Consider the following 24,449-nt stretch of genomic DNA (forward strand, 5'->3'; position numbering starts at 1 on the left):
TGCCTCGCCTTGCCTTGTCTTGCCTTATCTTACCTTGTCTTACCTTGCTTTGACTTGCCTCATATCTATTGACTCTGTGTTCCTCTCCCAAGTACAGATGGAAAGAATCCATTTAATATCTCCCCCATCTCTTTTGTTTCTGTACACAGATTACCACTGTTATTTTCCAAAGGACCAATTTTGTCCCTTGCTATCCTCTTGCTCTTAATTTATCTATAGAAGCCCTCAGGATTCCCCTTCACTTAGTCTGCCAAAGCAAGCTCGTGCTTTCTTTTGGTCCTCCTGATTAGTTTATTAAGTGTTCTCTTTCATTCTCCTCAAGTAGGTCATTTGTTTCTACCTGCCTATTGCTGCTGTGCACCTCCTTCTTTTTAACCAGGGCCTCAATATATACAAAAACCAAGGCTCTCTAAACCTGTTATCTTTGCCATTTATTCAGACAGGAACACTCAAACTCTGAACTCTCAAAATTTCACTTTGGAAGTCTTCCTACCCAAGAAGTACACCTTTGCCAGCAGATAGCCTATCCCAATGCACACTTACCAGATCATTTCTGATACTGTCAAAATTGGCTCGTCTCCAATGCAGAATCTCATCCTGAGGACAGGCCTATGCTTTTTCATAACTGCTTTGAAACTAATGGCATTATGGTCACTGGACGCAAAGTGTTCCCTACACAAATTTCTGTCACTTGCTCTGTCTCATTTGCTAATAGAAGATCTGGTATTGCACCCTCTCTAGTTGGGACTTCTATGCACTGATTTTGAAACTTTCCTGAACACATTTGACAAACTCTTTCTCATCCAGCCCTTTTACAGTATAGGAGTCCCAGTCAATATGCGGAAACTTAAAATCACCTATCAGAACCTTATGTTTCTCTGAACAGTCTGTGATCTTCTTACAAACTTGCTCCACTAAATCCCACAGGCTCTTGGGTAATCTATAACATAATCCCATTAATGTGGTCATACCTTTCTTATTCCACAGTTCTACCCATAAAGATTCAACAGACAAACTCTCCAGTCTGTCCTGCTTGAGCAGTGCTGTGACATTTTCCTTGGCAAGTAATCCTTCCTGTTCAATCACATCTAAAACAACAAAACCCCAGAATATTAAACTGCCAGCCCTGACCATCCTGCGATTAGTTGCTCTAATGACTACAATATCACAATTCCATGTGCGGATCCATGCCTAAGCTCTTCTGTCTTTCCTACAACACTCCTTGCAATGAAATATACACAGCTCAGAACATTACTCCCACCATACTCAATCTTTTGATTCCTGACTTAGTATGTAGGATTAACAACATCTTTCTCCACAAATTCCCCACTATCTGTTCTAGCGCTTTGGTTCCCATCCCCCTGAAACTCTAGTTTAAACACCCTGTCAGCACCAGCAGACTTTCCCACTGGGATATTAGTCTTTCTCCAGTTCTGGTGCAACCCATCCCTTCTGTGCAGGTCCCATCTTCCCTGGAAGAGAGCCCAATGATCCAAAAATGTGAAGCCCTTCTGCTGCGCCATCTCCTTGGGCATGGGTTAAACTGTATGAGCTTCCCATTTTTGACCTCTACCAGGTGCGTGGATAGCAATCCTGAGATCATAACCCTGGAGGTCCTGTCCTTTAACTTAGCTCCTAACTCCCTGAACTCACTTTGTGGAATCTTGTCATCCCTCCCACGTCTCTGGCACCGACCTGGACCACAACTTTTGGCTGCTCTACCTCCCACTTCAGAATGCTCTGGACCAGATCCAAGATGTCCTTGACCCTGACACCCGGGAGGCAACATATCATTTAGAATCTCATTCTTGTTCACAGAACCTCCTTTCTGTTCCCCTAACCAACAAATCCCCTATCACTACATGTCAACTCTTCTCCCCTTTCCATCTGAGCCACAGAGCCAGACTCAGCACCAGAGACCTGACTGCTGTGGCTTTCCTCTGCTAGGTCATCCAACAGTACCTGTTGTTAACAGGAATGGCCGTAAGTCTACCTATCCCCTTTACCCATTCTGACAGTCATCGGTATCTTTAATCTACACCTTGGGAGTAGCTACCTCCATATATGTTCTATTAATCCCTCAGTCTCCTGAATAATCCGGAGTTCATCCAGTTCCTGTTCCAACTTCTTAACACAGTCTGTTCAAAGCTGCAGCTGGATGCCCTTCTTGCAGGTGTAGTTATTGGGGACACTGGAGGTCTCCCTGTCTTCCAACATTCCACATGAGGAGTATTCTACTATCCTGTCTGGCATCCCCATGGCTCTAAATGTGCAATAAGAAAGAAAGAAAGAATAAATAATGAAAAAAAAAATTCTATGGCCTACGCCGCTCCTCATCAAAGCATGATGAGCCAACACCTCAACTCCTCAGTTTAACACTGGCTCACTCACACAATGGCCGCTCTGCTTAAACCTAATTTATTATTATTGGATCTTGCCAGGTACTTAATTATGCACAATCCAATATCTCTTCAGGAACTATGGTGTGCAAAATCTGCTGACTGCTCCTGCTTGCTTCTTTTAAACACACTCTCCCGGTATGCAATTGATGCACCATCAATAACTCTCTCTGAGACGTGAGGCAAGATATTGGCTTTTATTGACTGGAAGGAAGAACAAGCAGCAATTGACCACCACACTACATCCTGGAGACTGAGGGGCCGGGCTCAGGCCTCAATCGCCTTTATACAGGGGTCTGTGGGAGGAGCCACAGGAGCAGTCAGCAGGGGGCGTGTCCAGACAGGTATATGTCGTTCACCACATTCACCCCCCCCTTTGTTTTAAAAGAGAGTCCCCATGGGGCGAAGTTTCTTACAAGTATATTTACAGGTTAAGTCTATCAGGTGGTTGAATCTGTCGCTGCGATCTACGTAGCACCGGCTGTGATTGCACAGGTGCCGGTGGTGATTGCACCAGAGACGGTGGTTGTGCTGGTTCCGGCCTAACTGGAGGTGTCAGCCCACAGAGGCGCCTGATATATGCGCGTGCGAGACGCCCGGTATAGGAGTGTCGTGAGGAGTCTGTGTAGGGCTCGGTGTGCGCGGTGTCACCTTGGGTACAGGGTTCATAGTTACCGGGGAGTGTTCGGGGTAGTGGTCTGCTGCTCCTGCGGGCACCAGATCGCGGATGGAGACCGTGTCCTCCCGCCCATCAGGTAAGACCACATAAGCATACTGGGGGTTCGCATGTAGGTGAACCCTCTCGACCAGCGGGGAGTATTTATTACTCCTCGCATATTTCCGGAGCAGCACTGGCCCTGGGGATGTCAGCCAAGCTGGTAAGGTGGTCCCAGTGGCAGACTTCCTGGGAAAAGAGAATAGGCGCTCGTGAGGGGTGGAATTGGTGAATGTACATAACAGGGAGCGGATAGAGTGGAGTGCCTCAGGGAGGACCTCCTGCCATTGAGAGACCAGCAACCCTTTTGACTTAAGGGCTAAAAGTGTGGCCTTCCACACTGTGGCATTCTCCCTCCCCACCTGTCCATTTCCCCGGGGATTATAACTCGTGGTCCAACTAGTAGCAATGACCCTAGCTAGCAGGTACCAGCGCAGCTCTTCACTCATAGAGGAGGAGCCTCTATCACTGTTGATATAGCAGGGATATCCGAACAGAGTGAAGAGCTGGCGCAGGGCTTTTATGACGGACGTGGCAGTGGTGTTGGGGCAGGGGATGGCAAAGGGGAACCACGAGTACTCGTCGATAATGTTGAGAAAGTAGACATTGCGGTCGGTGGAGGGAAGGGGGCCCTTAAAGTCAACACTCAGATGCTCAAAGCGGCGGGTGGCCTTGATAAAGTTGCACTTTTTCAGGACGGTAGAAGTGCGGTTTGCACTCAGCGCAGAGTTGGCAGTCCCTGGTCATCATCCTGATGTCCTCCAGGGAGTACGGCAGGTTCCAAGCTTTCACGAAATGGTAAAATCGGGTGACCCCCGGATGGCAAAGTTGTGCGTGGAGGACGTATAACTGGTCGAGCTGTGCGCTAGCACACGCTCCCCGGGATAGGGCATTAGGGGGCTCATTGAGCCTTCCAGGCCGATACAGGATATCATAGTTGTAGGTGGAGAGTTCTATTCTCCACCACAAAATTTTATCGTTTTTGATTTTGCCCCTCTGTTGGTTGCTGAACATGAACACAACTGAGCACTGGTCGGTCAGCAAGGTGAACCTTTTGCCGGTGAGATAGTGCCTCCAGTGCCTAATAGCTTCCACTATGGCCTGGGCTTCTTTCTCCACTGCGGAGTGACGAATTTCAGGGCCTTGAAGGGTACGAGAAAAGAATGCTACTGGCCTGCCTGCCTGTTTGAGGGTAGCAGCCAGTGCGAAATTGGAGGTGTCACTCTCTACTTGGAAGGGAATGGTCTCGTCCACCGCATGCATCGTTGCTTTGGCAATGTCCCCTTTAATGCAGCTGAAGGCCGCGCAGGCCTCGGCAGAGAGGGGAAAAGTGGTAGACTTGACCAGGGGGCGGGCCTTGTCTGCGTAAAGGGGGACCCATTGGGCGTAATACGAAAAGAAACACAGGCACCGTCTGAGGGCTTTGAGGGTGGTGGGAAGAGGGAGTTCTAACAGGGGGTGCATATGGTTGGGATCAGGGCCAACGACCCCGTTTTCCACGACATACCCAAGGATAGCGAGTCGGGTGGTTCCGAACACACACTTGTCCCTATTATAAGTAAGGTTCAGGGCTTTGGCCACTTGGAAAAATCGTTGGAGGTTGGCGTTGTGATCCGGCCAGTCGTGACCACAGATGGTGATGTTATCCAGACAGGGAAATGTGGCCTTCAGTTGGCACTGGTCCACCATCCGGTCCATTTCCCTCTGGAAGATAGAGACACCATTTGTGACACCGAAGGGGACGCGCAGGAAGTGATAGAGCCTGCCGCCTGCCTCGAAGGCGGTGTAGGGGCGGTCCTCTGGGCGGATGGGGAGCTGGTGATAAGTGGATTTCAGATCTATTGTCGAGTACACCTTGTACTGAGTTATCTGGTTGACCATATTCGCGATGCAGGGTAGGGCAGGCAAGATGGCGGCGACCAAGATGGTGGCCCCCATGCCTCGCATGAGGCGGGCAGGCAAGATGGCGACCCCCATGTCTCACACGCAGCGCTGCCCGACCCCGCTCGTGGTTTAGACTTACAGACCTTGGCGAAATGGCCCTTCTTCCCGCAGCTGGAGCAGGTCGCTTCTCGGGCCGGGCAACTTTTTCGGGGGTGCTTTTCGAGTCCGCAGAAGTAACACTATGTGGGCTTGCGACTGGCAGCAGCTGTGGACGGGTTCGGGGAGTTCGTGGACTCATGACTGGCAGCGGCTTTGGCGAATTCGCTTACGGGAACCAGCGGCGGCGGGGTCTGAGGTGTCCACGGAACTGGCAGGGGATTGCACGGCTGGAAAGCGTCAGCGTTGTGCAGAGCAGCTTCTAGAGCGTTGGCCTTCTCTATCGCCGAGCGTAAGGTAAGGTCGGCATTTTCCAGCAGCCGCTGGCGCATGTACACTGACCTCAGTCCCGTCACAAAAGCGTCTCGCACCAGCAGCTCCGCATGCTGTTCTGCCGTGAGCGTCTTGCAGTCGCAAGCTCGGACGAGTGTCTGTAGTGCTCGGAGAAACTCAGCGCACGATTCGCCAGGCTGCTGTTGCCGGGTAGCTAAACGATGTCTTGCGCAGATGGTGTTCACCGGCCGCAGGTACTGTCTTTTGAGGGCGTCCAGTGCCCCATCGTAGGTCGGCAGGTCCCGGATAATGGAGTAAACTTTGGGGGTGACCCTCGAGAGTAGGATTCTGTGCATAACGGCAGGGTCAGTCGCACGAACCTCCGCCAAGTACGATTGGAAGCATGCAAGCCAGTGTTCAAAAGCGAGAGCTGCGTCAGGGTCTTGAGGGTCCAAATCCAACCTTTCTGGATGCAAAACGGGTTCCATGTTTTAAAACTTCCAGTCAATAAAATTGATGCACCATCAATAACTCACACTGAGACGTAAGGCGAGATATCGGCTTTTATTGACTGGAAGAAGGAACCAGGAGTGAGTGTCCATCATACTATGTCCTGGAGACTGAGGCCGAGCGTCAGGCCTCAGATCGCCTTTATACAGGGGCCTGTGGGAGGAGCCACAGGAGCAGTCAGCAGGGGGCGTGTCCAGACAGGCACATAGTTCACCACATTCACCCCCCCTTTGTTTGAAAGAGTCCCCATGTGGCGAAGTTTCTTACAAGTCAAGTCTATCAGGTGGTCGAATCTGTCGCTGCGATCTACGTAGCACCGGCTGTGATCGCATGGATGCCGGCGACATTGGTGATTGCACAGGGGACGGAGGTTGCGCTTGTTCCTGCCCACTAGGCGCCGGTGATCCCTCACGCATGTGCGAGGCGCCTGGTATAAATGCGTACGAAACGCCCGGTATACAAGTGTCGTGAGGAGTCTGTGTAGGGCCTGGTGAGTACGGTGTCACTTCTGGTGCAGGGTTCACAGTTACCGGAGAGCCTTCAGGGTAGTGGTCTGCTGCACCTGCGGGTGCCAGGTCGCGGATGGAGACCGTGTCCTCCCGCCCATCAGGTAAGACCACGTAAGCATACTGGGGGTTCGCATGTAGAAGGTGAACCCTCTCTACCAGCGGGGAGTATTTATTGCTCCTCACATGTTTCCGGAACAGCACTGGCCCCGGGGACGTCAGCCAAACTGGTAGGGTGGTCCCAGTGACAGACTTCCTGGGAAAAGAGAATAGGCGTTCGTGAGGGGTGGCATTGGTGGACGTACATAACAGAGAGCGGATAGAGTGCAGTGCCTCAGGGAGGACCTCCTGCCATCGAGAGACCGGCAACCCTTTTGACTTAAGGGCTAAAAGTGTGGCCTTCCACACTGTGGCATTCTCCCGCACCACCTGGCCATTACCCCGGGGATTATAACTCGTGGTCCGACTGGTAGCAATGCCCCTAGGTAGCAAGTACTGGCGCAGCTCCTCACTCATAAAGGAGGACCCTCTATCGCTGTGGATATAGCAGGGATACCCGAACAGAGTGAAGAGCTGGCGCAGGGCTTTTATGACGGACATGGCAGTGGTGTCAGGGCAGGGGATGGCAAAGGGGAACCGTGAGTACTCGTCGATAACACTGAGAAAATAGACATTGCGGTCAGTGGAGGGAAGGGGGCCCTTAAAGTCAACACTCAGTCGTTCAAAAGGGCGGGTGGCCTTGACAAGTTGTGCCGTGTCAGGACGGTAGAAGTGCGGTTTGCACTCAGCGCAAATTTGGCAGTCCCTGGTCATCGTCCTGATGTCCTCCAGGGAGTATGGCAGGTTCCGAGCTTTCACAAAATGGTAAAATCGGGTGACCCCCGGATGGCAAAGTTGTGCATGAAGGGTGTACAGCTGGTCGAGCTGTGTGCTAGCACATGTTCCCCGGGATAGGGCATCAGGGGGCTCATTGAGTCTGCCAGGCCGGTACAGGATATCATAGGTGTAGGTGGAGAGTTCTATTCTCCACCGCAAAATCTTATCATTTTTGATTTTACCCCGCTGTTGGTTGCTGAACAGGAACGCAACCGAGCGCTGGTCGGTCAGCAAGGTGAACCTTTTGCCAGCAAAATAGTGCCTCCAGTGCCTAACAGCCTCCACTATGGCCTGGGCTTCTTTCTCCACCGCGGAGTGCTGAATTTCGGAGCCTTGGAGGGTGCGAGAAAAGAATGCTACTGGCCTGCCTTCCTGATTGAGGGTAGCAGCCAGAGCAAAATCGGAGGCATCACACTCCACTTGGAAGGGAGCGGTCTCGTCCACTGCATGCATCGTAGCTTTGGCAATGTCCGCTTTAATGCAGCTGAAGGCCGCGCGGGCCTCAGCAGAGAGGGGAAACGAGGTAGACTTGACCAGGGAGCGTGCCTTGTCTGCGTAATGGGGGACCCATTGGGCGTAATAGGAAAAAAAACCCAGGCACCGTCTGAGGGCCTTGAGAATGGTGGGAAGAGGGAGTTCTAACAGGGGGCACATACGTTCGGGATCAGGGCCAATAACCCCGTTTTCCACGACATACCCAAGTATAGCAAGGCGGGTGGTTCCAAACACACACTTGTCCCTGTTATAAGTAAGGTTCAGAGCTGCGGCCACTTGGAGAAATGGTTGGAGGTTGGCATCGTGATCTGGCCTGTCGTGACCACAGATGGTGATGTTATCCAGATAGGGAAATGTGGCCTGCAGTTGGTACTGGTCCACCATCCGGTCCATTTCCCTCTGGAAGACAGAGACACCATTCGTGACACCGAAAGGGACGCGCAGGAAGTGATAGAGCCTGCCGCCCGCCTCGAAGGCGGTGTAGGGGCGGTCCTCTGGGCAGATGGGGAGCTGGTGATAAGCGGATTTCAGATCTATTGTTGAGTACACCTTGTACTGAGCAATCTGGTTGACCATATCCGTGATGCGGGGTAGGGGGTACGCGTCAAGCTGCGTAAACCTATTGATGGTTTGACTATAGTCCACCATCATCCTATTTTTCTGCCCAGTCCGAACAACAACCACCTGGGCCCTCCAAGGGCTTGAGCTTGGCTCAATGATCCCCTCCCTGAGCAGCCGCTGCACCTCCGACTGAATGAAGGCCCTGTCCCCCGCGCTGTACCTACTGCTTTTAGTTGCCACAGGCTTACAGTCAGGGGTCAGGTTGGCGAACAGCGGTGGGGGAGGGACCTTGAGAGTGGAGAGTCTGCAAGTGGTGTCGGTAGCGCAGCTGTCGGCCTGGTGCTGGGTGGGATGTGTGGGTCTGTGTGTGTGTGTGGTCAGTAGCGGGGTATGTGAAGAAGTCCCACAAAACTGAGGATTCCTGACAGTGAGTGGTGGGAGGGCCCGTCGTATACCATAGTCACACTTTCGAGATGGCTCTGGAAGTCCAGCCCCAATAGCACAGGTGCGCACAGATTAGGCATGACCAGCAGCTCAAAGTCCTGATATTCTGTGCCTTGCACCACCAATGTCGCTACACAACCCGCCCGGATGTCTGTGGACTGCGACCCAGAAGCCAAATGGAACCTCCGACTGACCCGTCGCGTTGCGAGTCCGCAGCGTTGCACTGTGTCCGGGTGAATAAAACTCCCAGTGCTGCCCGTGTCAAACAGGCATCTAGTCCTGTGCCCCTCCACCTGGATGTCCATCATGGACCTTGCAAGCTGGTGTGGGGCACTTTGGTCGAGGGTCACAGTGGCCAGAGGTGAATCGCCGTCGGGGTGCCCGGTCAGCATCGGAGGGCCGGGGGCGGGGCATGCTGACGTCGACAAAGATGGCCGCTCACATCCGGGGTACCCGGTCAGCATCGGAGGGTCGGGGGCGGGGCGTGCTGACATCGACAAAGATGGCCGCCCACATCCCGGCATGCAAGATGGCGGCCCCCACGTTTCACCCGCAGCGCTGCACTCCGCTCGAGGTTGAGACTTACAGACCTTGGCGAAGTGGCCCCGCTTTCTGCAGCTGGAGCAGGTCGCTTCTCGCGCTGGACAGCGTTGTCGAGAGTGTTTTTTATGGCCGCAGAAATAACAAAGCACGGGCTTCTGACGGGCCACAGCCGTGGTCAGGGTCGGGGAGCTCGTGGAATCGCGACTGGCAGCGGCGGTGGCGGGGTCTGAGGAGTCCACGGAACCGGCGGGGAATCGCGCAACTGTACAGCGTCGGCGTTATGCAGCGCAGCTTCTAGAGCGTTGGCTGTCTCTATCGCCGAGCGTAAGGTAAGGTCGGCATTTTCCAGCAGCCGCTGGCGCATGTACACTGACCTCAGTCCCGCCACAAAGGCGTCTCGCATCAGCAGCTCCGCATGCTGTTCTGCCGTGAGCGTCTTGCAGCCGCAAGCTCGGACGAGTGTCTGTAATGCTCGGAGAAACTCAGCGCACGATTCGCCAGGCCGCTGTTGCCGGGTAGCTAAACGATGTCTTGCGTAGACGGTGTTCACCGGCCGCAGGTACTGTCTTTTGAGGGCGTCCAGTGCCCCATCGTAGGTCGGCAGGTCCCGGATAATGGAGTAAACTTTGGGGGTGACCCTCGAGAGTGGGATTCTGTGCATAACGGCGGGTTCAGTCACACGAACCTCTTCCAAGTATGATTGGAAGCATGCAAGCCAGTGTTCAAAAGCGAGAGCTGCGTCAGGGTCTTGAGGGTCCAAATCCAACCTTTCCGGATGCAAAACGGGTTCCATGTTTTAAAACTTCCAGTCAATAAAATTGATGCACCATCAATAACTCACACTGAGACGTAAGGCAAGATATCGGCTTTTATTGACTGGAAGAAGGAACCAGGAGTGAGTGTCCATCATACTATGTCCTGGAGACTGAGGCCGAGCGTCAGGCCTCAGATCGCCTTTATGCAGGGGCCTGTGGGAGGAGCCACAGGAGCAGTCAGCAGGGGGCGTGTCCAGACAGGCACATAGTTCACCACAATTACCCCTTAAGGAAACCACTTTGGCCTACTTTACCATGTGTCTTCAAGTGCGCAGAAAGCCTATCCTTAATAATGGAGTCCAATATCTTACCAACCACTGAAGTCAGGCTAACTGGCTAATAATTTCCTTTCTTCTACCCCTTTACCTTCTTAAAGAGTGGAGAGACATTTGCAACTTTACAGTCCTCCACAATCTTTCCAGAATCTAGCGATTCTTAAGGACTAAGGCCTCCACAATCTCTTTAGCTACTTCTTTCATGACACTGGGGTGTAGTGCATTTGGTTCAGGTGACTTATTACCTTTAGACCTTTCAGCTTCCAAAGCACCTTTGCCTCAGTAATAACAACTATACTCACTTCTGTTAGTACCACCCCACCCCCCCAATGACACTTCCGAATTTCTGACATACTGTTAGTGACTTACACAGTGAAGACTGACACAAAATTAAGTTTGTCCACCTTTTCTTTGTTCCCCATTACTATTTCTTTAGTATCATTTTCCAGCAGTCTGATATCCACTTTCACCTCTCAGTTAGTTTTTATATATCTGAAAAGATTTTTGGTATCCTCTTTCATATTGGCTAGCTTTCATTTATTTTTCATCTTTTCCCTCCTTATGGCTTTTTCAGTTGCTGTCTTTGGTCTTGAAAAGCTTCCCAATCCTTTAACTCCCCACCAATTTATTGCTATATTATGTACCCCTTCTTTTGCTTTTATATTGCCTTTGACTTTCCTTGTCACCCACAGTTGCCTCATCCTCCCTTTAGAATATGTCTTAATCTTTGGGATGTACCTATCCTGCACCTTCCGAATTTCTCCCAGAAACTCCAGCCATTGCCATTCCCCAGTTATCCCTGCTAGTAACCCCTTACAATCAGCTTTCGGCAGTTACTCATGCCTCTGTAATTCCCTTTACTCCACTGTAATAGTGATACATCTGACTTCATCTTCTCTCTTTCATGCTGCAGGGTGAATTGTATCAAATTGAAATTATATTGAAATTATATTATATTATAATTGTTTAAATAAGTATATTTCAATGTAACTATTGATTAACACATGAATACAGGGTAATGAGATTGTTATTATGAACAGATATAATGTAATTGGTAGTTTTTAAAATCATTTTTGAACTTTTATATATATTTTCTTGTACTCTGTATTCTTCTATGTAGAAACTAATAAAAATATTGGAAAGAAATTATGATTACTGTCTCCTAAGGGTTCCTCTGCCTTAAGCTCCCTAATCAAATCTGGTTCATTACACAACACCCAATCAACATAGCCTTTCTCCTAACGGGCTCAACTACAAGCTGCTCTAAAAGCCATCTGGAAGGCATTCTATAAATTCCCTCTCTAGGGATTCAGCACCAACCGGACTTTTCCAATCTACCAGAATATTGAAATCCTCTGTTACTCTTATTACATGCTTTTTCTTTCTTCCTTTGTAATTTATATTCCTCATCCTGGCTACTATTCAGACGCTTGCATTTAACTCCCATCAGGGACATTTTACCCTTGCAGTTTATTAACTCTACCCTCAAGGACTTGACATCATCTGATCCTATGACACCTCTTTCTAAATATGTGATTTCAGTTTTTACTAAGAGTGCCACCCCAGCTTTTCTGCCTACCTGCCTGTCATTTCGTTACAATGTGCATCCTTTGATGTTAAGCTCCCAACTATGATCTTCGTTCAGCCACGACTCAGTGATGCTCACGACATCATACCTGCCAGTCTCGAACTGCACTTGAAGATCAACTACCTTATTCTGTATATTGTGTGTGTTCAAATCTTCAGTCCCATTTTCATCATTTTTAAAAATTTTACTCCCACGTTATACTTCAACTCATCCCACTTACTGCAATTTTTCCATATCATCTGCCTGTCATCATCACATCTCACTCCACACTGCATCTACTTGAATACCAACTGTCCCATCCTCAGCCCTATCATCAGTATATCTACTCAATAGACACAAGAAGCTGGAAGAACTCAGGATGTCCGGCAGCATCTATGAAAACAAGTAAGTTGATGTTTCGGCCTAGACCCTTCTTCAGGACTAAGAAAGGGGGAGAGGCCAAAATAAAAAGGTGGGTGGGAGGGGAAAGAGGCTAGCTAGTAAGTGGTATGTGGTCAGGTGGGTGGGAAAGGTCAAGGGCTGAAGAAGAAAGAATCTTTTAGGAGAGGAGAGTGAACAACAGGAGAAAGGGAAGGAGGAGAGGACCCAAGGGGAAGTAATAGGCAGATGAGAAGGTGAAAGGTCAGATTGGGGAATGTGTGTGTGTGTGGGGGGTGGGGGGGAGGAATTTGTTCTCCGGACGGATCAGGTAGGAAAGCACCTAGACGGCATTTAAGGTGTTGCTCCTCCACCCTGAGAGTGGCCTCCCTTGGCACAAGAGGAGGCCATGGTCGACATGTCAGAATGGGAATGGGAGTCGGAATTAAAATATTTGGCCTTCGGGGAGTCCTGCTTGTGGTGGATAGTGCGGAGATGTATACTAACTGCCCCATCCTCAGTCCTATCACCCTGCCAAATTAATATAAACTGTGTTTCTCCTTAAATAATTGTAAAAGGCTCTGGAGTCATAATTATTTGTGCATGGGGAAAGGAATAAGGAGTGAGAGATGGAAGGACACAAGGCAAATGGCATTGAGTACAAATAGAAGCTCTGACTGGAGTGTAAGGACCGTGAGTGGACAGCAACATATAACAATCTGATAAGATTGAAGTTATTAACACGAGGAAGTCTGCAGCCTCTGGAAATCAAAAACAACACAGGCAAAATGCTGGAGGAACTCAGCAGGGTAGGCAGCATCCATGGAAGTGAAGGATTAGGTTAGTTACTTTGGGGCACTCAGCCCAAACTGCTTTGACGTGACTGTTGTACAGGGAGCCTCAGTTAACACTACCGCTGCAAGTCAGATGAACTATTTCAATAGCTCTTACAAGACAGAAACCCCATGAAGCAGACGCACCCCTCAGCTTTTTAAAGATATTGCTGGCATTATTATGGAGATTTTTGTGAGAAGTGTTTCGTGTTTTGTGAAAAATGCATCAAGCACAATGAATAAGAGAGACAGGTTAAACAGATGCAATATTTTGTGATAAAATTTGAATCGTACACATTCCTCAGTTCCACACTTCCTACTTAGACATTTTCTCAATCTGGGCCTGAGTTAAATCCTCAGATGACAAAGATGGGCAGTGACATCAGGCATACAGGGTGATTATTATAAACACAAGAAATTCTGCAGATACTGGAAATCCAAAGCAAAGCACACAAAATGCTGGAGGAACTCTGCAGGTCAGGCAGCATCTATGGAAATGAATAAACAGACGACGTTTTGGGTTGAGAACTTTCTTCAGGACTGGAAAGGAAGGGGGAAGACACCGGAATAAAAGGTGGAAGGGGGAAGGAGGATAGCGAGAAGATGATTGAGGAAGCCAGTGGGTGGGAAAGGTAAAGGCTGGAGAAGAAGGATTCTGATAAGAGAGTAGAGTGGAACATTGGAGAAAGGGAAGGAGGGGAGGCACCAGGGGAGATGATAGGCAGGTGAGAAGAGGTAAAAGGCCAGAGTGCAAATAGAAGAAGGGGAAAGGGGAAGGAAATTTTTTTTAGCAAAAGGAAATTTTGCTAACATAGTTCAATCCTAATTTTAATGTAACACATTATCTAACTAATTTTACATGATCAATTTAATATCATTATTTTAAATAGTAAAATATTTGGCAGAGAAGTGAGATTAATGTCGCATCAAAGCTAGGCTAAGAACCAGGCTGAAGAACTGGAGAGACAAAACAGCATAATGTGAATTTACACAGGCAAATTCCATTAACAACGTCAACAAACATTTAGGATGGGAAGATGACAAATCACCTCCAGATTTTTAATGCAATGCAATATAGATACAAATGATATTTTTGTGAAATAGAATGGGATCCATTTGCTTCCTCAGAACATGCATTAGTAATGCGATGAGTGTGGCCTGGTTGAAACCCCGGTAATGTTCAGTTAGTTAATTAGGTCATTTGTGTTCCATTGATTTATCCACTGCTGGGATGTGCTCTTTTATATATGTTGCATGCCCCACATTATTTTCTGAGTCATGTGCACTTTGTGCCCTTCTGCTCTGCGTTCAGTCCTCTGTGCAGTTTAGTTTGCAGACACTTTGCTGTCTGCCACATGCTTCAGCTTTTTTTGCTGTGCACTTTGGTCTTTACTTGATTTTTTTTTGCTGTAGCCTAAGGCAGTGTTCCACTCATCTAGTTGGGCATGTAAGTAGAAATGACATCCAATTATACAGCAATCACAATACAACGTGATGGAAAACGTACATGAATGAAAAAAGTGCACCAGCAACATGGGATTGTTAAGCAACTAGCCACTGCAAAGATTAATCACTTTTGATTTCTCTGTGAGGGCCCACTATGTTGGGCTATGAAGACATAATTATTATTTATATAGCAGGCTGTCCAGGAGGATTGAAACAAGAGAGAAAATTACCTGGCAGAAGATGATGAGAAGTCCATAGGAGCTCCATCTTGTCTATCAATCCTCTGTTACTGGACATCGTGTTGTGGAGTAGGGTGATTGATGTAAGGGTCACTCCTACTCCCAGAATTGGAGTTCCAAGCAAAGACAGCAGGAGGGAACACTGAGGAAGCCAGGTGAAACACTGCAAGCAAAAGCTACAAATGGTTCCAACTCTTACTGTATGAGAAAAAATAGCTTTGTGCTTTACGTTGTTAGTTGTACCGATGTCTCTAAATAATAAAATGATTATCACAAGCTACATCTGTCAAATTAACTACTAACCGCTCTGTTTTAATTGTTACTTTTCAATAACCTAGGAACATGTTCCCCTGACCCCTGAGTTTAAACCATGTGCTGCCAAGAGCAGAACCTGTTCCTCACCTACTATCTAAGTCACTGAAAGTAGCTCAGCTCAGACACGATCAGAGTAAACAACGCGAAGCAACGGGACACAGTGCATCACAGTGATTGGCAGCTGGTTAGCGTATTTCTAATTTAGGCTGGAACCATGGTTATGTAAAGGGGGTTTCTTCTTTTTTCCTTGTTACTGTGTATATAATCAAAATGGCTTCTTTGTTTTGTTAAAAGCAGGAATGCTTCTTTGTTGCGAGAGAGTGCTGGAAGCTTGTTTGGGTTAAAATTTACTGATAACGAGAATTGTATTCCTTTGTAAACCAATTGGGATTAATGTTGTTCTTTCTTCTGAGTCTGTAAGCGGTTGTTGACGGGCTTTTGGGGAGATCAGCGCGAGGGGTTGAGAGAGAGAGGACGCGATGCTGTAAGCTGGGCGAGGAATGGACCCCAAGCGGGGGTCCAAGGCCAGGAGGTACACCGAGGAGAGGAGATGAAGCTAGATGTGCTTAGTTGACCACTTCGGATGGTCCTAAGCTGCGAGTCGAGGAGTTCGGAGGGGATCGAATGGTGGCCAGAAGACTTCAGTAATTGAGCTCCAACGGTTGTGCACAAAGTGGTTTGGACTTTGATAAGTTTGGCGCCTTTTCTTTATTCTTTTCTTCATTAATGCTGTATTGTTATTAATCACTTAGTTATAGTAACCTTTATAAATTGTACTCATTTAATCGCATATGGTGTACTGTCTGTTTTTGGGCGAGGTGGGGACATCACACAGCATCCATACCAGCTGATTACCCAGTTTGGCGGGGCCGAAGGCTGCTCCCCCTAGACGAGAATGAGCTGAGCGAGCTTGAGGCGACCCAGGGGGTTACAGTTAAAATAATCGCTTCAAATCTCACATCTAGTTTAAGGTCATTTCCATTTGCATGCACAAGGCTGCAAAGTGCAATCATTTTGATTTTCACCCTGGGTTTGGCCATTCTGAAGTGGTCGATGAGACCAATGTGTACGGTCTGGGTGTAGAGTGGTTATTTTATGCTACCTTCCTTCAGGACCTTATGTTGATTTTTTTGCGTGCATGCAGGACTCAAGGTTGCCCATAGCTTCCCAAATGCTCCTTTCACCACTTTGAGTGGCTCCCAGGAACTGGTCAGAATACTGCATTTTTCCAAGGGGACTGGGAATGGCTTTGAATTTTTTCGTCTGCCCACCTAGTAGCATTCAGTTTGAGCTTGGATTGAGTGTCAGTTTTGAGAATCTAGTGATGCATGTGAGAATAGCATGGCCTGTCCAACGGAGCTGATGGAATGTAATGACGGTTTGAATAATGGGGATGTTGGCCTCAGAGAGCATGTCTACATTGATTTGCTTTTTCTTGACAGCAGATTAAAAAATTTTGTACAGACAACGTTGGTGGTACTTTTCCAGTGTCTTGAGGTGCCTGCAGCAGTTACCTAGGTATCAGAAACACGCAGGAGGGCATAGATCATTGCTGCCTGGTAGACTATGAGTTTTGAATCAGTTTTGTGGACTTTGCTCTTTGAGCATCCTTTTCCTCCAACAACTAAAGACTGTGCTAGTACATTGAAGCTGTAGTGAATTTGCCTTTTTTGAGAGGTGGCTGCCAAGTTATGTTAACTAGTGCAAGTATTTTTTAAAAATGGGGACAGCTTAGTTGAAGAATTTTGTCTTGTGGACATGGCGTATGAGTCTCATTTTTAATGTGCTTCAGTGAATAAGTCAAAGATGCCTGGGAGCTCAGCCTCTGAGCTCATGCAGATGCCGGTATTATCTGCCCACTACCGAGACAGGCATAACCTTGGTTCTTGTGTTTGATTGGTGTAGGATAGACAGTTTGCTAATAATCTATAGATCACTTTCACTCCAGCGGGAGGTTTGCTGGAGGTGAGTTGAAAAACTCCATTGAGAAAGAATATGTTGTTGCAATGACATAGCCTTGTTTAGCACCAGTCTTCACTGAGACTGACTTTGTGGTAGAACTTTTGATTAGAATTTGCCTTGAAGCAAGTGTCTGATGGCAAACTATAGTCTCTTGATGGGTAGACAATGGTTCAGTTGTGTAAACCTATGTTCAACAGTTGGTACTGGATGCTGAACTTCCACATCTGCAGCCTATTTAAACCCAGCTCTCATCCTCAATCCGTGTTCACTCACATGGACCAGCCAGACTCAACCAGTTGCTCCTCACCTTCAGTTATCTTGTTGCCTGTGGTGTTTAGTATCTGTTCTCTCCTGTATTGTGGCCCCTCGAGGCTTGCTGTTTTTGCAGACAGTTATTAAACTGATAATTTATCACTGAGTTGCCTCTGCTATTCTGCTTTTGGGTAAAGCTCCCTTTCCGTTTCCTGACAGAGTGAGTGAACCAGCGATTAACGCAGCAGAGTTTGTGTGCCGAAAGGAACTCGTCCATCAACATGAGTACATGATCTAGAAGCAGCAGGAAACTTTTGACTCTCTGCTTGCCAATGTCAACCAATTTTCCGTCTCGATACAGCATCCCTGTGCCAGTCAACCTCCTCCCTCAGAGCCCCGAATTCTGGTGCCCAAATGTTTCAACGGATCCCTGATCCAATGGCACACTTCACATCCCAGTGCTTCTCCGAGCTCCAGCCACCTCTGTATTTTATAGACCAAGCCAAGATTACCTTCATCATCTCTCTCTTCACTGGGCGAGCGCTGACCTGGGACACCACTAATTGGAATAACAAGAACCCCCTTTGCAACAGATATGAGGATTTCAAAGCTGAAATGCAAGGGGTTTTCGACCACCTGGACAGTGAAAGGGAGATCAGGTACTTTGCCTGCATCAAGGCTCATGCTTGGTGCTGAATTACACTGTGGAATTCCGGACCTTCACGGTGGGATGTGACTGGAATGAGGAAGCACTGCTAGTCCATTACCATCAAAGCCTCTTGGAGCACTCAAAAGCCAAGCTGTCTACCTGGGAGATGCCTACTGACCTCAAACACACATTGCTCTGATCCTCCATATTGAAAAGCACCTTATGAAACAACTCTCCTATTAACAACCAGAACCCCAGTTCCATTCTTAGAACCATTTTAGGCTCCAGGGCCCTCACCAGCTCTGCTTCCAGAACCCATGCAGTTAGGGAGAACTCCCTTAACACAGCAAGAATGCAAACATAGGAGGAGAATCAGCTTGTGCATCTAGTGCAGAGCAGATGACTACTAAGTCCTCAAATATCCACTGTGTCCGGGCAATGGCACCACCAGACAGAAATGAGGCAAGCTTCCCCGGTCCCTTGTTCCAGCACCATAGCCTAAGTCACCCTCTCTGTCCCGCACACTCCACCAGCTCTGTGTGCACAAGAGCTTTGGTGGACTTTGGTGCAGCAGGCAACTTTCTGGACCGGACTCTGTATGTGCAGCTTGGAGATAGGCTCCTTATCAAGCCCATCTCTCATCCCACTGACAGGCAACTCTTGGGGTCTGGAATGGTCAGCGTACACATACGGCCTGTGCGCATGAGCATCAGCGAACACCATAAATCCATCCATTTCCTCTTGACCGACTCACCCAACTCTCCTCTCATCCCTGGCTCTCCACTCATGCCCCTCACTTGGCTGGGTTATCCATCTCACTGCCGCTGGGAACCCACTTACTAGACCACCTGCCCGCAACTTCACCCTGTGGATCCGTGTTGGCAGAGGAAACACTCACCCTCATCAAACTCCTACAGGAATACCATGATTTAGCTATCAGCTTCAGTTAAAGGAAGGCCTGCGCCCTGCTGCCTCACAGACTACACAAGTGTGTGATTGACATCCTCCTGGGCACCACCCCTCCCCAAGGTCATCTGTTCTCCCTCTTCCCTCCTGAGCTGTGAATGTCTACATTGCTGAAGGACTACAGCATGGATTCATTTAATTTCCCAATCCCCAGACGGTGCAGGATTCTTCTATATCAAAAAGAATGAAGGGGTCTTTGTCCTTGCATCAATTACTGTGGACTCAACAAAATCACTATTAAGAACAGTTACCTTCTCCCCTGGATGGATAGCACATCTGAAATACTCTACAGGGTCCAGATCTTCACCAGACTGGGTCTACAGAGTGTGTACAGCCTGATCCACATCAGCCATGGGGATGGGTGGAAGACAGCATTTATAACACCAATTAACCACTAAAGATACCTAGTGATGCCATTTGGACTTTCCAATTGTCCAGCCATTTTCCAAGACTTCATTAATGAAATTCTCCAAGACATGCTACACGGGCACGTTTTCGACTACCTTGATGACATCCTTATCTTCTCCAAGGACCCCCAAGAGCATGTGTGTCATGGTTGTTCAGATCTGCAGTGTCTACTTGTAGACTAACTGTACTGGAAGTCAGGAAGATGCAGTTCCACACCCCAGTCACTTCCTGTCGGGGTTGCATCTTTTCACCCCAGGGCGTAACCATGGATCCAGAGAAAACGTGCGTCGTCATTGAATGCCCCTGAACACACTCCCTCGCAAAGTGTTACTGTGCTTTGTGAGTTTCTCCAAATTCTACTGTCGTGTCATCCGAAACTACAACCAGATCACCTCTCCTTTCACCTCCCTCACCAAATCACCTGCTTTACGGATAACCTGAACCAACTTTTGAGGAGTTCAAGAGATGCTTCATCATCACTCCCACGCTCCACCATCCGAATCCTCCGGAGCTTTTCTGGTAGAAGCGGACTCATCTGACATGGGCACTGGGGCCATACTTCCCCAACAACAAACTGATGGGGAACCACACCCCTGTGCCTTCTTGTCATGCAAGTTCAACGCTACGCAGTATCATTATGGAGTAGGAGACAGGGAGCTACTCGCCATTATACAGGCCTAGGAGGAATGGAGACATTAGCTGATGGGAAACGCTGAGCCCTTCCTGATCTGGACTGACCACCAGAACCTAATATCATATAACAGACCTCCCCACCCCCCCATTTCAACCTACATCAGGCTCGCGGGCCCCTCTTTGTGCAATTCAGTTTCACATTCTCCTGCTGACCAGGCTTCAAGAACAATAAGGAAAGTAATAATTTGACCCAGCTGAAATGGAGATGAGGTCTTGGCCCATCATTCCATCCTCCCAGATCCTTATCCCAATCATTTGGGACCCTGAGAACCATATCTGGAAGGCTTTATATCGTGAGCTTGTTCCGGCTGACACTTTCATAACGGCATGTATGTCCCAGTGGCTGTGCACTCTGGGGCACTCCAATGTGCTCTCTCCTCACCCCTCTCCAACACATGACAGTCTCTGGATATTCTGAGAGGCTGGTTCTGGTGGCCCACCATTATCGCAGATGTATGTCAATTTGTCATTGTCTTCTCTCATTGAGCCCAATCCAATTCTTCCAAACAGAAGTCCCCTGGATTCCTGCAGCCCCTACCGGACCCTCACCACCTATGGTCCCACAATGTCATGGATTTCATCACAGATTTGCCCCCTTCCAATGGGGCCATGGTGATCATGATATCAGTGGACCGGTTCTCCAAGGCAGTCAACTTCATTGCCCTCCCTAAACTTCCGTCAGCCACTGAGATGGCAGACATAGTTCTCCAACATGTCGTTCATCTCCACAGCTTCCCTCAGGACATTGTGTCAGACTGGACCCCACAGTTGTCTCCCACTTCTAGTGAGCCTTTTGTTCCCTCCTCCACACCTCAGTAAGTTTGGCTATCATCCACAGTCAGAAAGAGCTGATCAGCAAGTGGAGAAGATTCTCTGATGTTTCACCACCCCTAACCTTCCTACTCGGAAGAAGAATCTGCTCTAGGGATCAGTGTCTCACAACTTATACAGCTCCTCTGCTACAAGTATGTCACCCTTTGGTATGCTTCAGGGCTATCAACCCCTGATGTTCCCACGGAAGAGCCAGTGGTGGAGATGATGTCTGTTAGGCCTAGGTTTGCTGCTGGTGCAATGTAGAAAGGGGGCATGGAGGGCCACCTCAGCTGCTAACCATGCCTACTGCTGCCAGACCAACATTCAGCAGTGCCCAGCCAGACTATTCCAACCTGGCGACTGTGTCTGGCTGTCCACCTGATATCTGTCCTTGAGCAATGACCCCCGCAAGCTCTTGCCTCAGTTCATTGGTCAAGATCACCCACCACATCAATCCAGTCACCTACCATGTCCAGCTGCCACCATCTCCCCACATCACACCTACCTTCCATGTGTCCTGCCTTAAGCCCGTTGTCTGTGGACCATGCCTCCCATCAGAGTGTGCTCCTCAGGACCCTAAGATGATGGAAGGTAGTCCAGCGTACACTGGCTGATGGATTCCCACTGTTGTGGATGGAGTGTGCAGTACCTTGTCAGCTGGAAAGGGCACTCCTGGTGGAGAGGTCTTGGGTGCCATCCAGTTTCATCTTGGGTCCATCACCTGCCGAGAAATTCCAATGGACACATCAGGATCTCCCTGGGCCATCGGGTGCCGTCTTTAGGAGCTGGGGAGGGGGTGTCCTGTCAGCTCTGCACAGGCAGGCACCTCCCAGTCTTCACTCAGCCAACAGGAATTAACCTGCCACACATTTACAACTCATCACCTACAGCCCATTTAAACCCACCTCATCCTCAACCCTTGCTCACTCACTGAACCTGCCAACCTCAACCAGTTGCTCCCTGCTTTCTGTTACCTTGTTGCCTGTGATGTTTAGTGTCTCTTCTCTCTCATTTTGTTGGCCCTTGTGGCCTGTATTTTTGCAGTCCATATTAAAGTGATCTTTCATTGCTGAATCATCTCTGCTGCTCTGCTTTTGGGTTAAGCCTCATTTGCATGTCTTGACAGTGGCTGAGGAGGTCCCTGGTCATGACTTTCCTTGTAGCAGATGGCAGGGAGACCCCTCTGTAACTATTATAATCCAACGTCTCCTTTCCTGATGATGGTCATGATTACAGCAGCATTGAAGACTCCTGGTGTAACTTCCTCAACCTAGATGTGGATGATTCTGCCATGACCCCTGCGACCTGCCTTAGTGTTGAGCTTTCAGTGTTTTTGGGCACCTGTATTTACTAATCAATATCTTAACTCAAGTTGTTAAGCCCTTATACTTTCAGTGTAATCTTATCAAGTGTATTCTGGCTGACACGTGTTTCCTGCTTTCTATGATTATTTTATGAGGACTCTCATTCAGTGCCTTAGTGGGGGTCCTTGTGTCAGAGACCTCGTGGTGTTGTTCAGTTGTTCCTTTGAGGTTCTGTTGGTATTGTGATATGTAACCATAAGACCATAAGCCATAGGAGCAGAATTAGGCTATCTGGCCCATCGAGTTTGCCCCGCCATTCAATCATGGCTGATTCTTTTTTTTCTATTTCCTCCTCAACCCCAGTTCCTGGCCTTCTCCCCGTAACCTTTGATGCCATGTCCACTCAAGAACCTATCAATCTCTGCCTTAAATACACCCAACAGTCTGGCCTCCACAGCTGCCTGTGGCAACAAATTCCACAAATTCACCAACTCTGGCTAAAGAAATTTCTCCACATACCTGTTTTAAATGGACACCCCTCTATCCTGCGGTTGTGCCCTCTTGTCCTAGACTCTCCCAGCATGGGAAACATCCTTTCCACTCTACTCTGTCTAGGCCTGTCAACATTTGAAAGGTTTCAATGAGATCCTGCCACATCCTTCTGAATTCCAGCAGGTACAGACCCACAGCCATCAAACGTTCCTCTAATGATAACCCTTTCATTCCTGGAATCATTCTTGTGAACCTCCTCTGAACCCTCTCCAATGCCAGCACATCTTTCCCAAGGTGAGGAGCCCAAACTGTTCACAATCCTCAAGGTGAGGCCTCACCAGTGCCTTATAAAGCCTCAGCATCACATCCCTGCTCTTGTATTCTAGACTTGAAATGAATGCTAACATGGCATTTGTCTTCCTCACCATTGACTCAACCTGCAAGTAAACCTTCAGGGTGTTCTGCACGAGGACTCCCAAGTCCCTCGGCATCTTGGATTTCTGGTTTTTCTCCCTGTTCAGTAAATAAATGGAAACCACTTGTTTTCATCTCTTCATGGGGATCCTGCCCTTCCTCCGCACCATGACGGATTGGTTGTGAAATTGTGACTGACGCTTTTTACTAGAGTTTTAGAGTTTCTCTGGGGACCTCTTGCTGATCAAGCGCGGTGCCAAGGATGGGTTGGACAGTTTGTTAGGAAGGAGAATGAAAGGCATTCACATCAAAGACAGAATTGTTGTGAACTTGAGCTTTGAAGTTTGCCTTCCAGCGGGCACTGACTGAGAAGCTTTCCTTCTTTCTTAGGCTGGAACTCGGTAGGGTAGGGCCTTAGGTATTTCAGCCGTATGTGGACTTGACAACACCAAAGAATTCATACGTCATAATTATCAGCAAATTATTGGGCTTCCTGTACCATTTCCACCCATGATCTGGTTTTTTTCTGTTGTTGTGTCACAGGTTTTGCCTTTAGGACACAGTGGGTCGAATTTTTTTTACGAGGAATGGTGGATCTTGCCCACAGCAGCCACCTTACGTCTAGGTTTAATTGGTCTCTCCATGAGAATATTTAATCTGACATCTCATTTCTGAGTATAAATAATATTAATTGTAGTTTGAACACCTATAGTATAAAGTCATGAAAATATTAGATATTGATTCTTTAATCATGCAGAATTCCAACAAGGCTGGGCCATAATCTGATTCGACAAGCAAATCAATACTCATTAAATGCATCTCAAAATAGAATGAAGTGGGTCAGGAGGAAAGAGTAAATTAAAGAGAAAAAGGCATGAAGATTTTACACTCAGTCAGTGGATTACCATGTGGTATGGTGATCTATCATGAATACAGGTTTTTTGCAGAATCTGTCTTGAAAGGACAATTACTAATTAAGAAGAGGTAAGATTTTATTTGTTGAAGATGTACTGTTTTTTTAATATAAATAGAAAAACCTCCTGTAACATCTCTAGAAATAATATACAAACTTTTCTGTTTGGTGTGGTGTGCAGCAATATAGCTCTTGCTTTGGAATAGTTTGTGTTGAAAGCTATTGTCAATCTGACGACAGAGGACATCATACTGGCTCTGGTGTCAGCCTTGATCACTCGCATCTAGTGTATAATCTACTTCAGATACATTGTAAGCCTTTTCTATATTATTACCTTGCACCCTTCCAGTTTG

The 24,449-nt window shown here is 48.1% G+C and overlaps 1 protein-coding gene across 7 annotated transcripts in view; it reads right to left on the reverse strand.

Moving 5' to 3' along the window:
• LOC132398553 (uncharacterized) overlaps positions 1–24,449 on the reverse strand; it is an 87,366-nt gene that overhangs the window by 17,436 nt on the left and 45,481 nt on the right. For 2 of the 7 annotated variants that reach the window (XM_059978182.1, XM_059978178.1), the window contains exons 2-6: positions 21,479–21,694; positions 14,907–15,078; positions 9,737–10,330; positions 5,142–6,699; positions 2,057–2,263 (exon numbers count right to left, since the gene is read on the reverse strand). In XM_059978182.1, the coding sequence (XP_059834165.1) occupies positions 6,201–6,699; positions 9,737–10,155 (918 nt within the window). In that variant the 5' untranslated portion in view covers positions 10,156–10,330; positions 14,907–15,078; positions 21,479–21,694 and the 3' untranslated portion in view covers positions 2,057–2,263; positions 5,142–6,200. Of the gene's footprint in view, positions 1–2,056; positions 2,264–3,250; positions 3,300–5,137; positions 6,700–9,736; positions 10,331–14,906; positions 15,079–21,478; positions 21,695–24,449 lie in introns of those variants that run through there. The other 5 variants (XM_059978181.1, XM_059978179.1, XM_059978183.1 and 2 more) reach the window with 5 other exon arrangements.

The sequence above is a fragment of the Hypanus sabinus genome, chromosome 8 (genome assembly GCF_030144855.1).
Source record: "Hypanus sabinus isolate sHypSab1 chromosome 8, sHypSab1.hap1, whole genome shotgun sequence".
In the NCBI taxonomy this organism is placed as follows: Eukaryota; Metazoa; Chordata; class Chondrichthyes; order Myliobatiformes; family Dasyatidae; genus Hypanus; species Hypanus sabinus.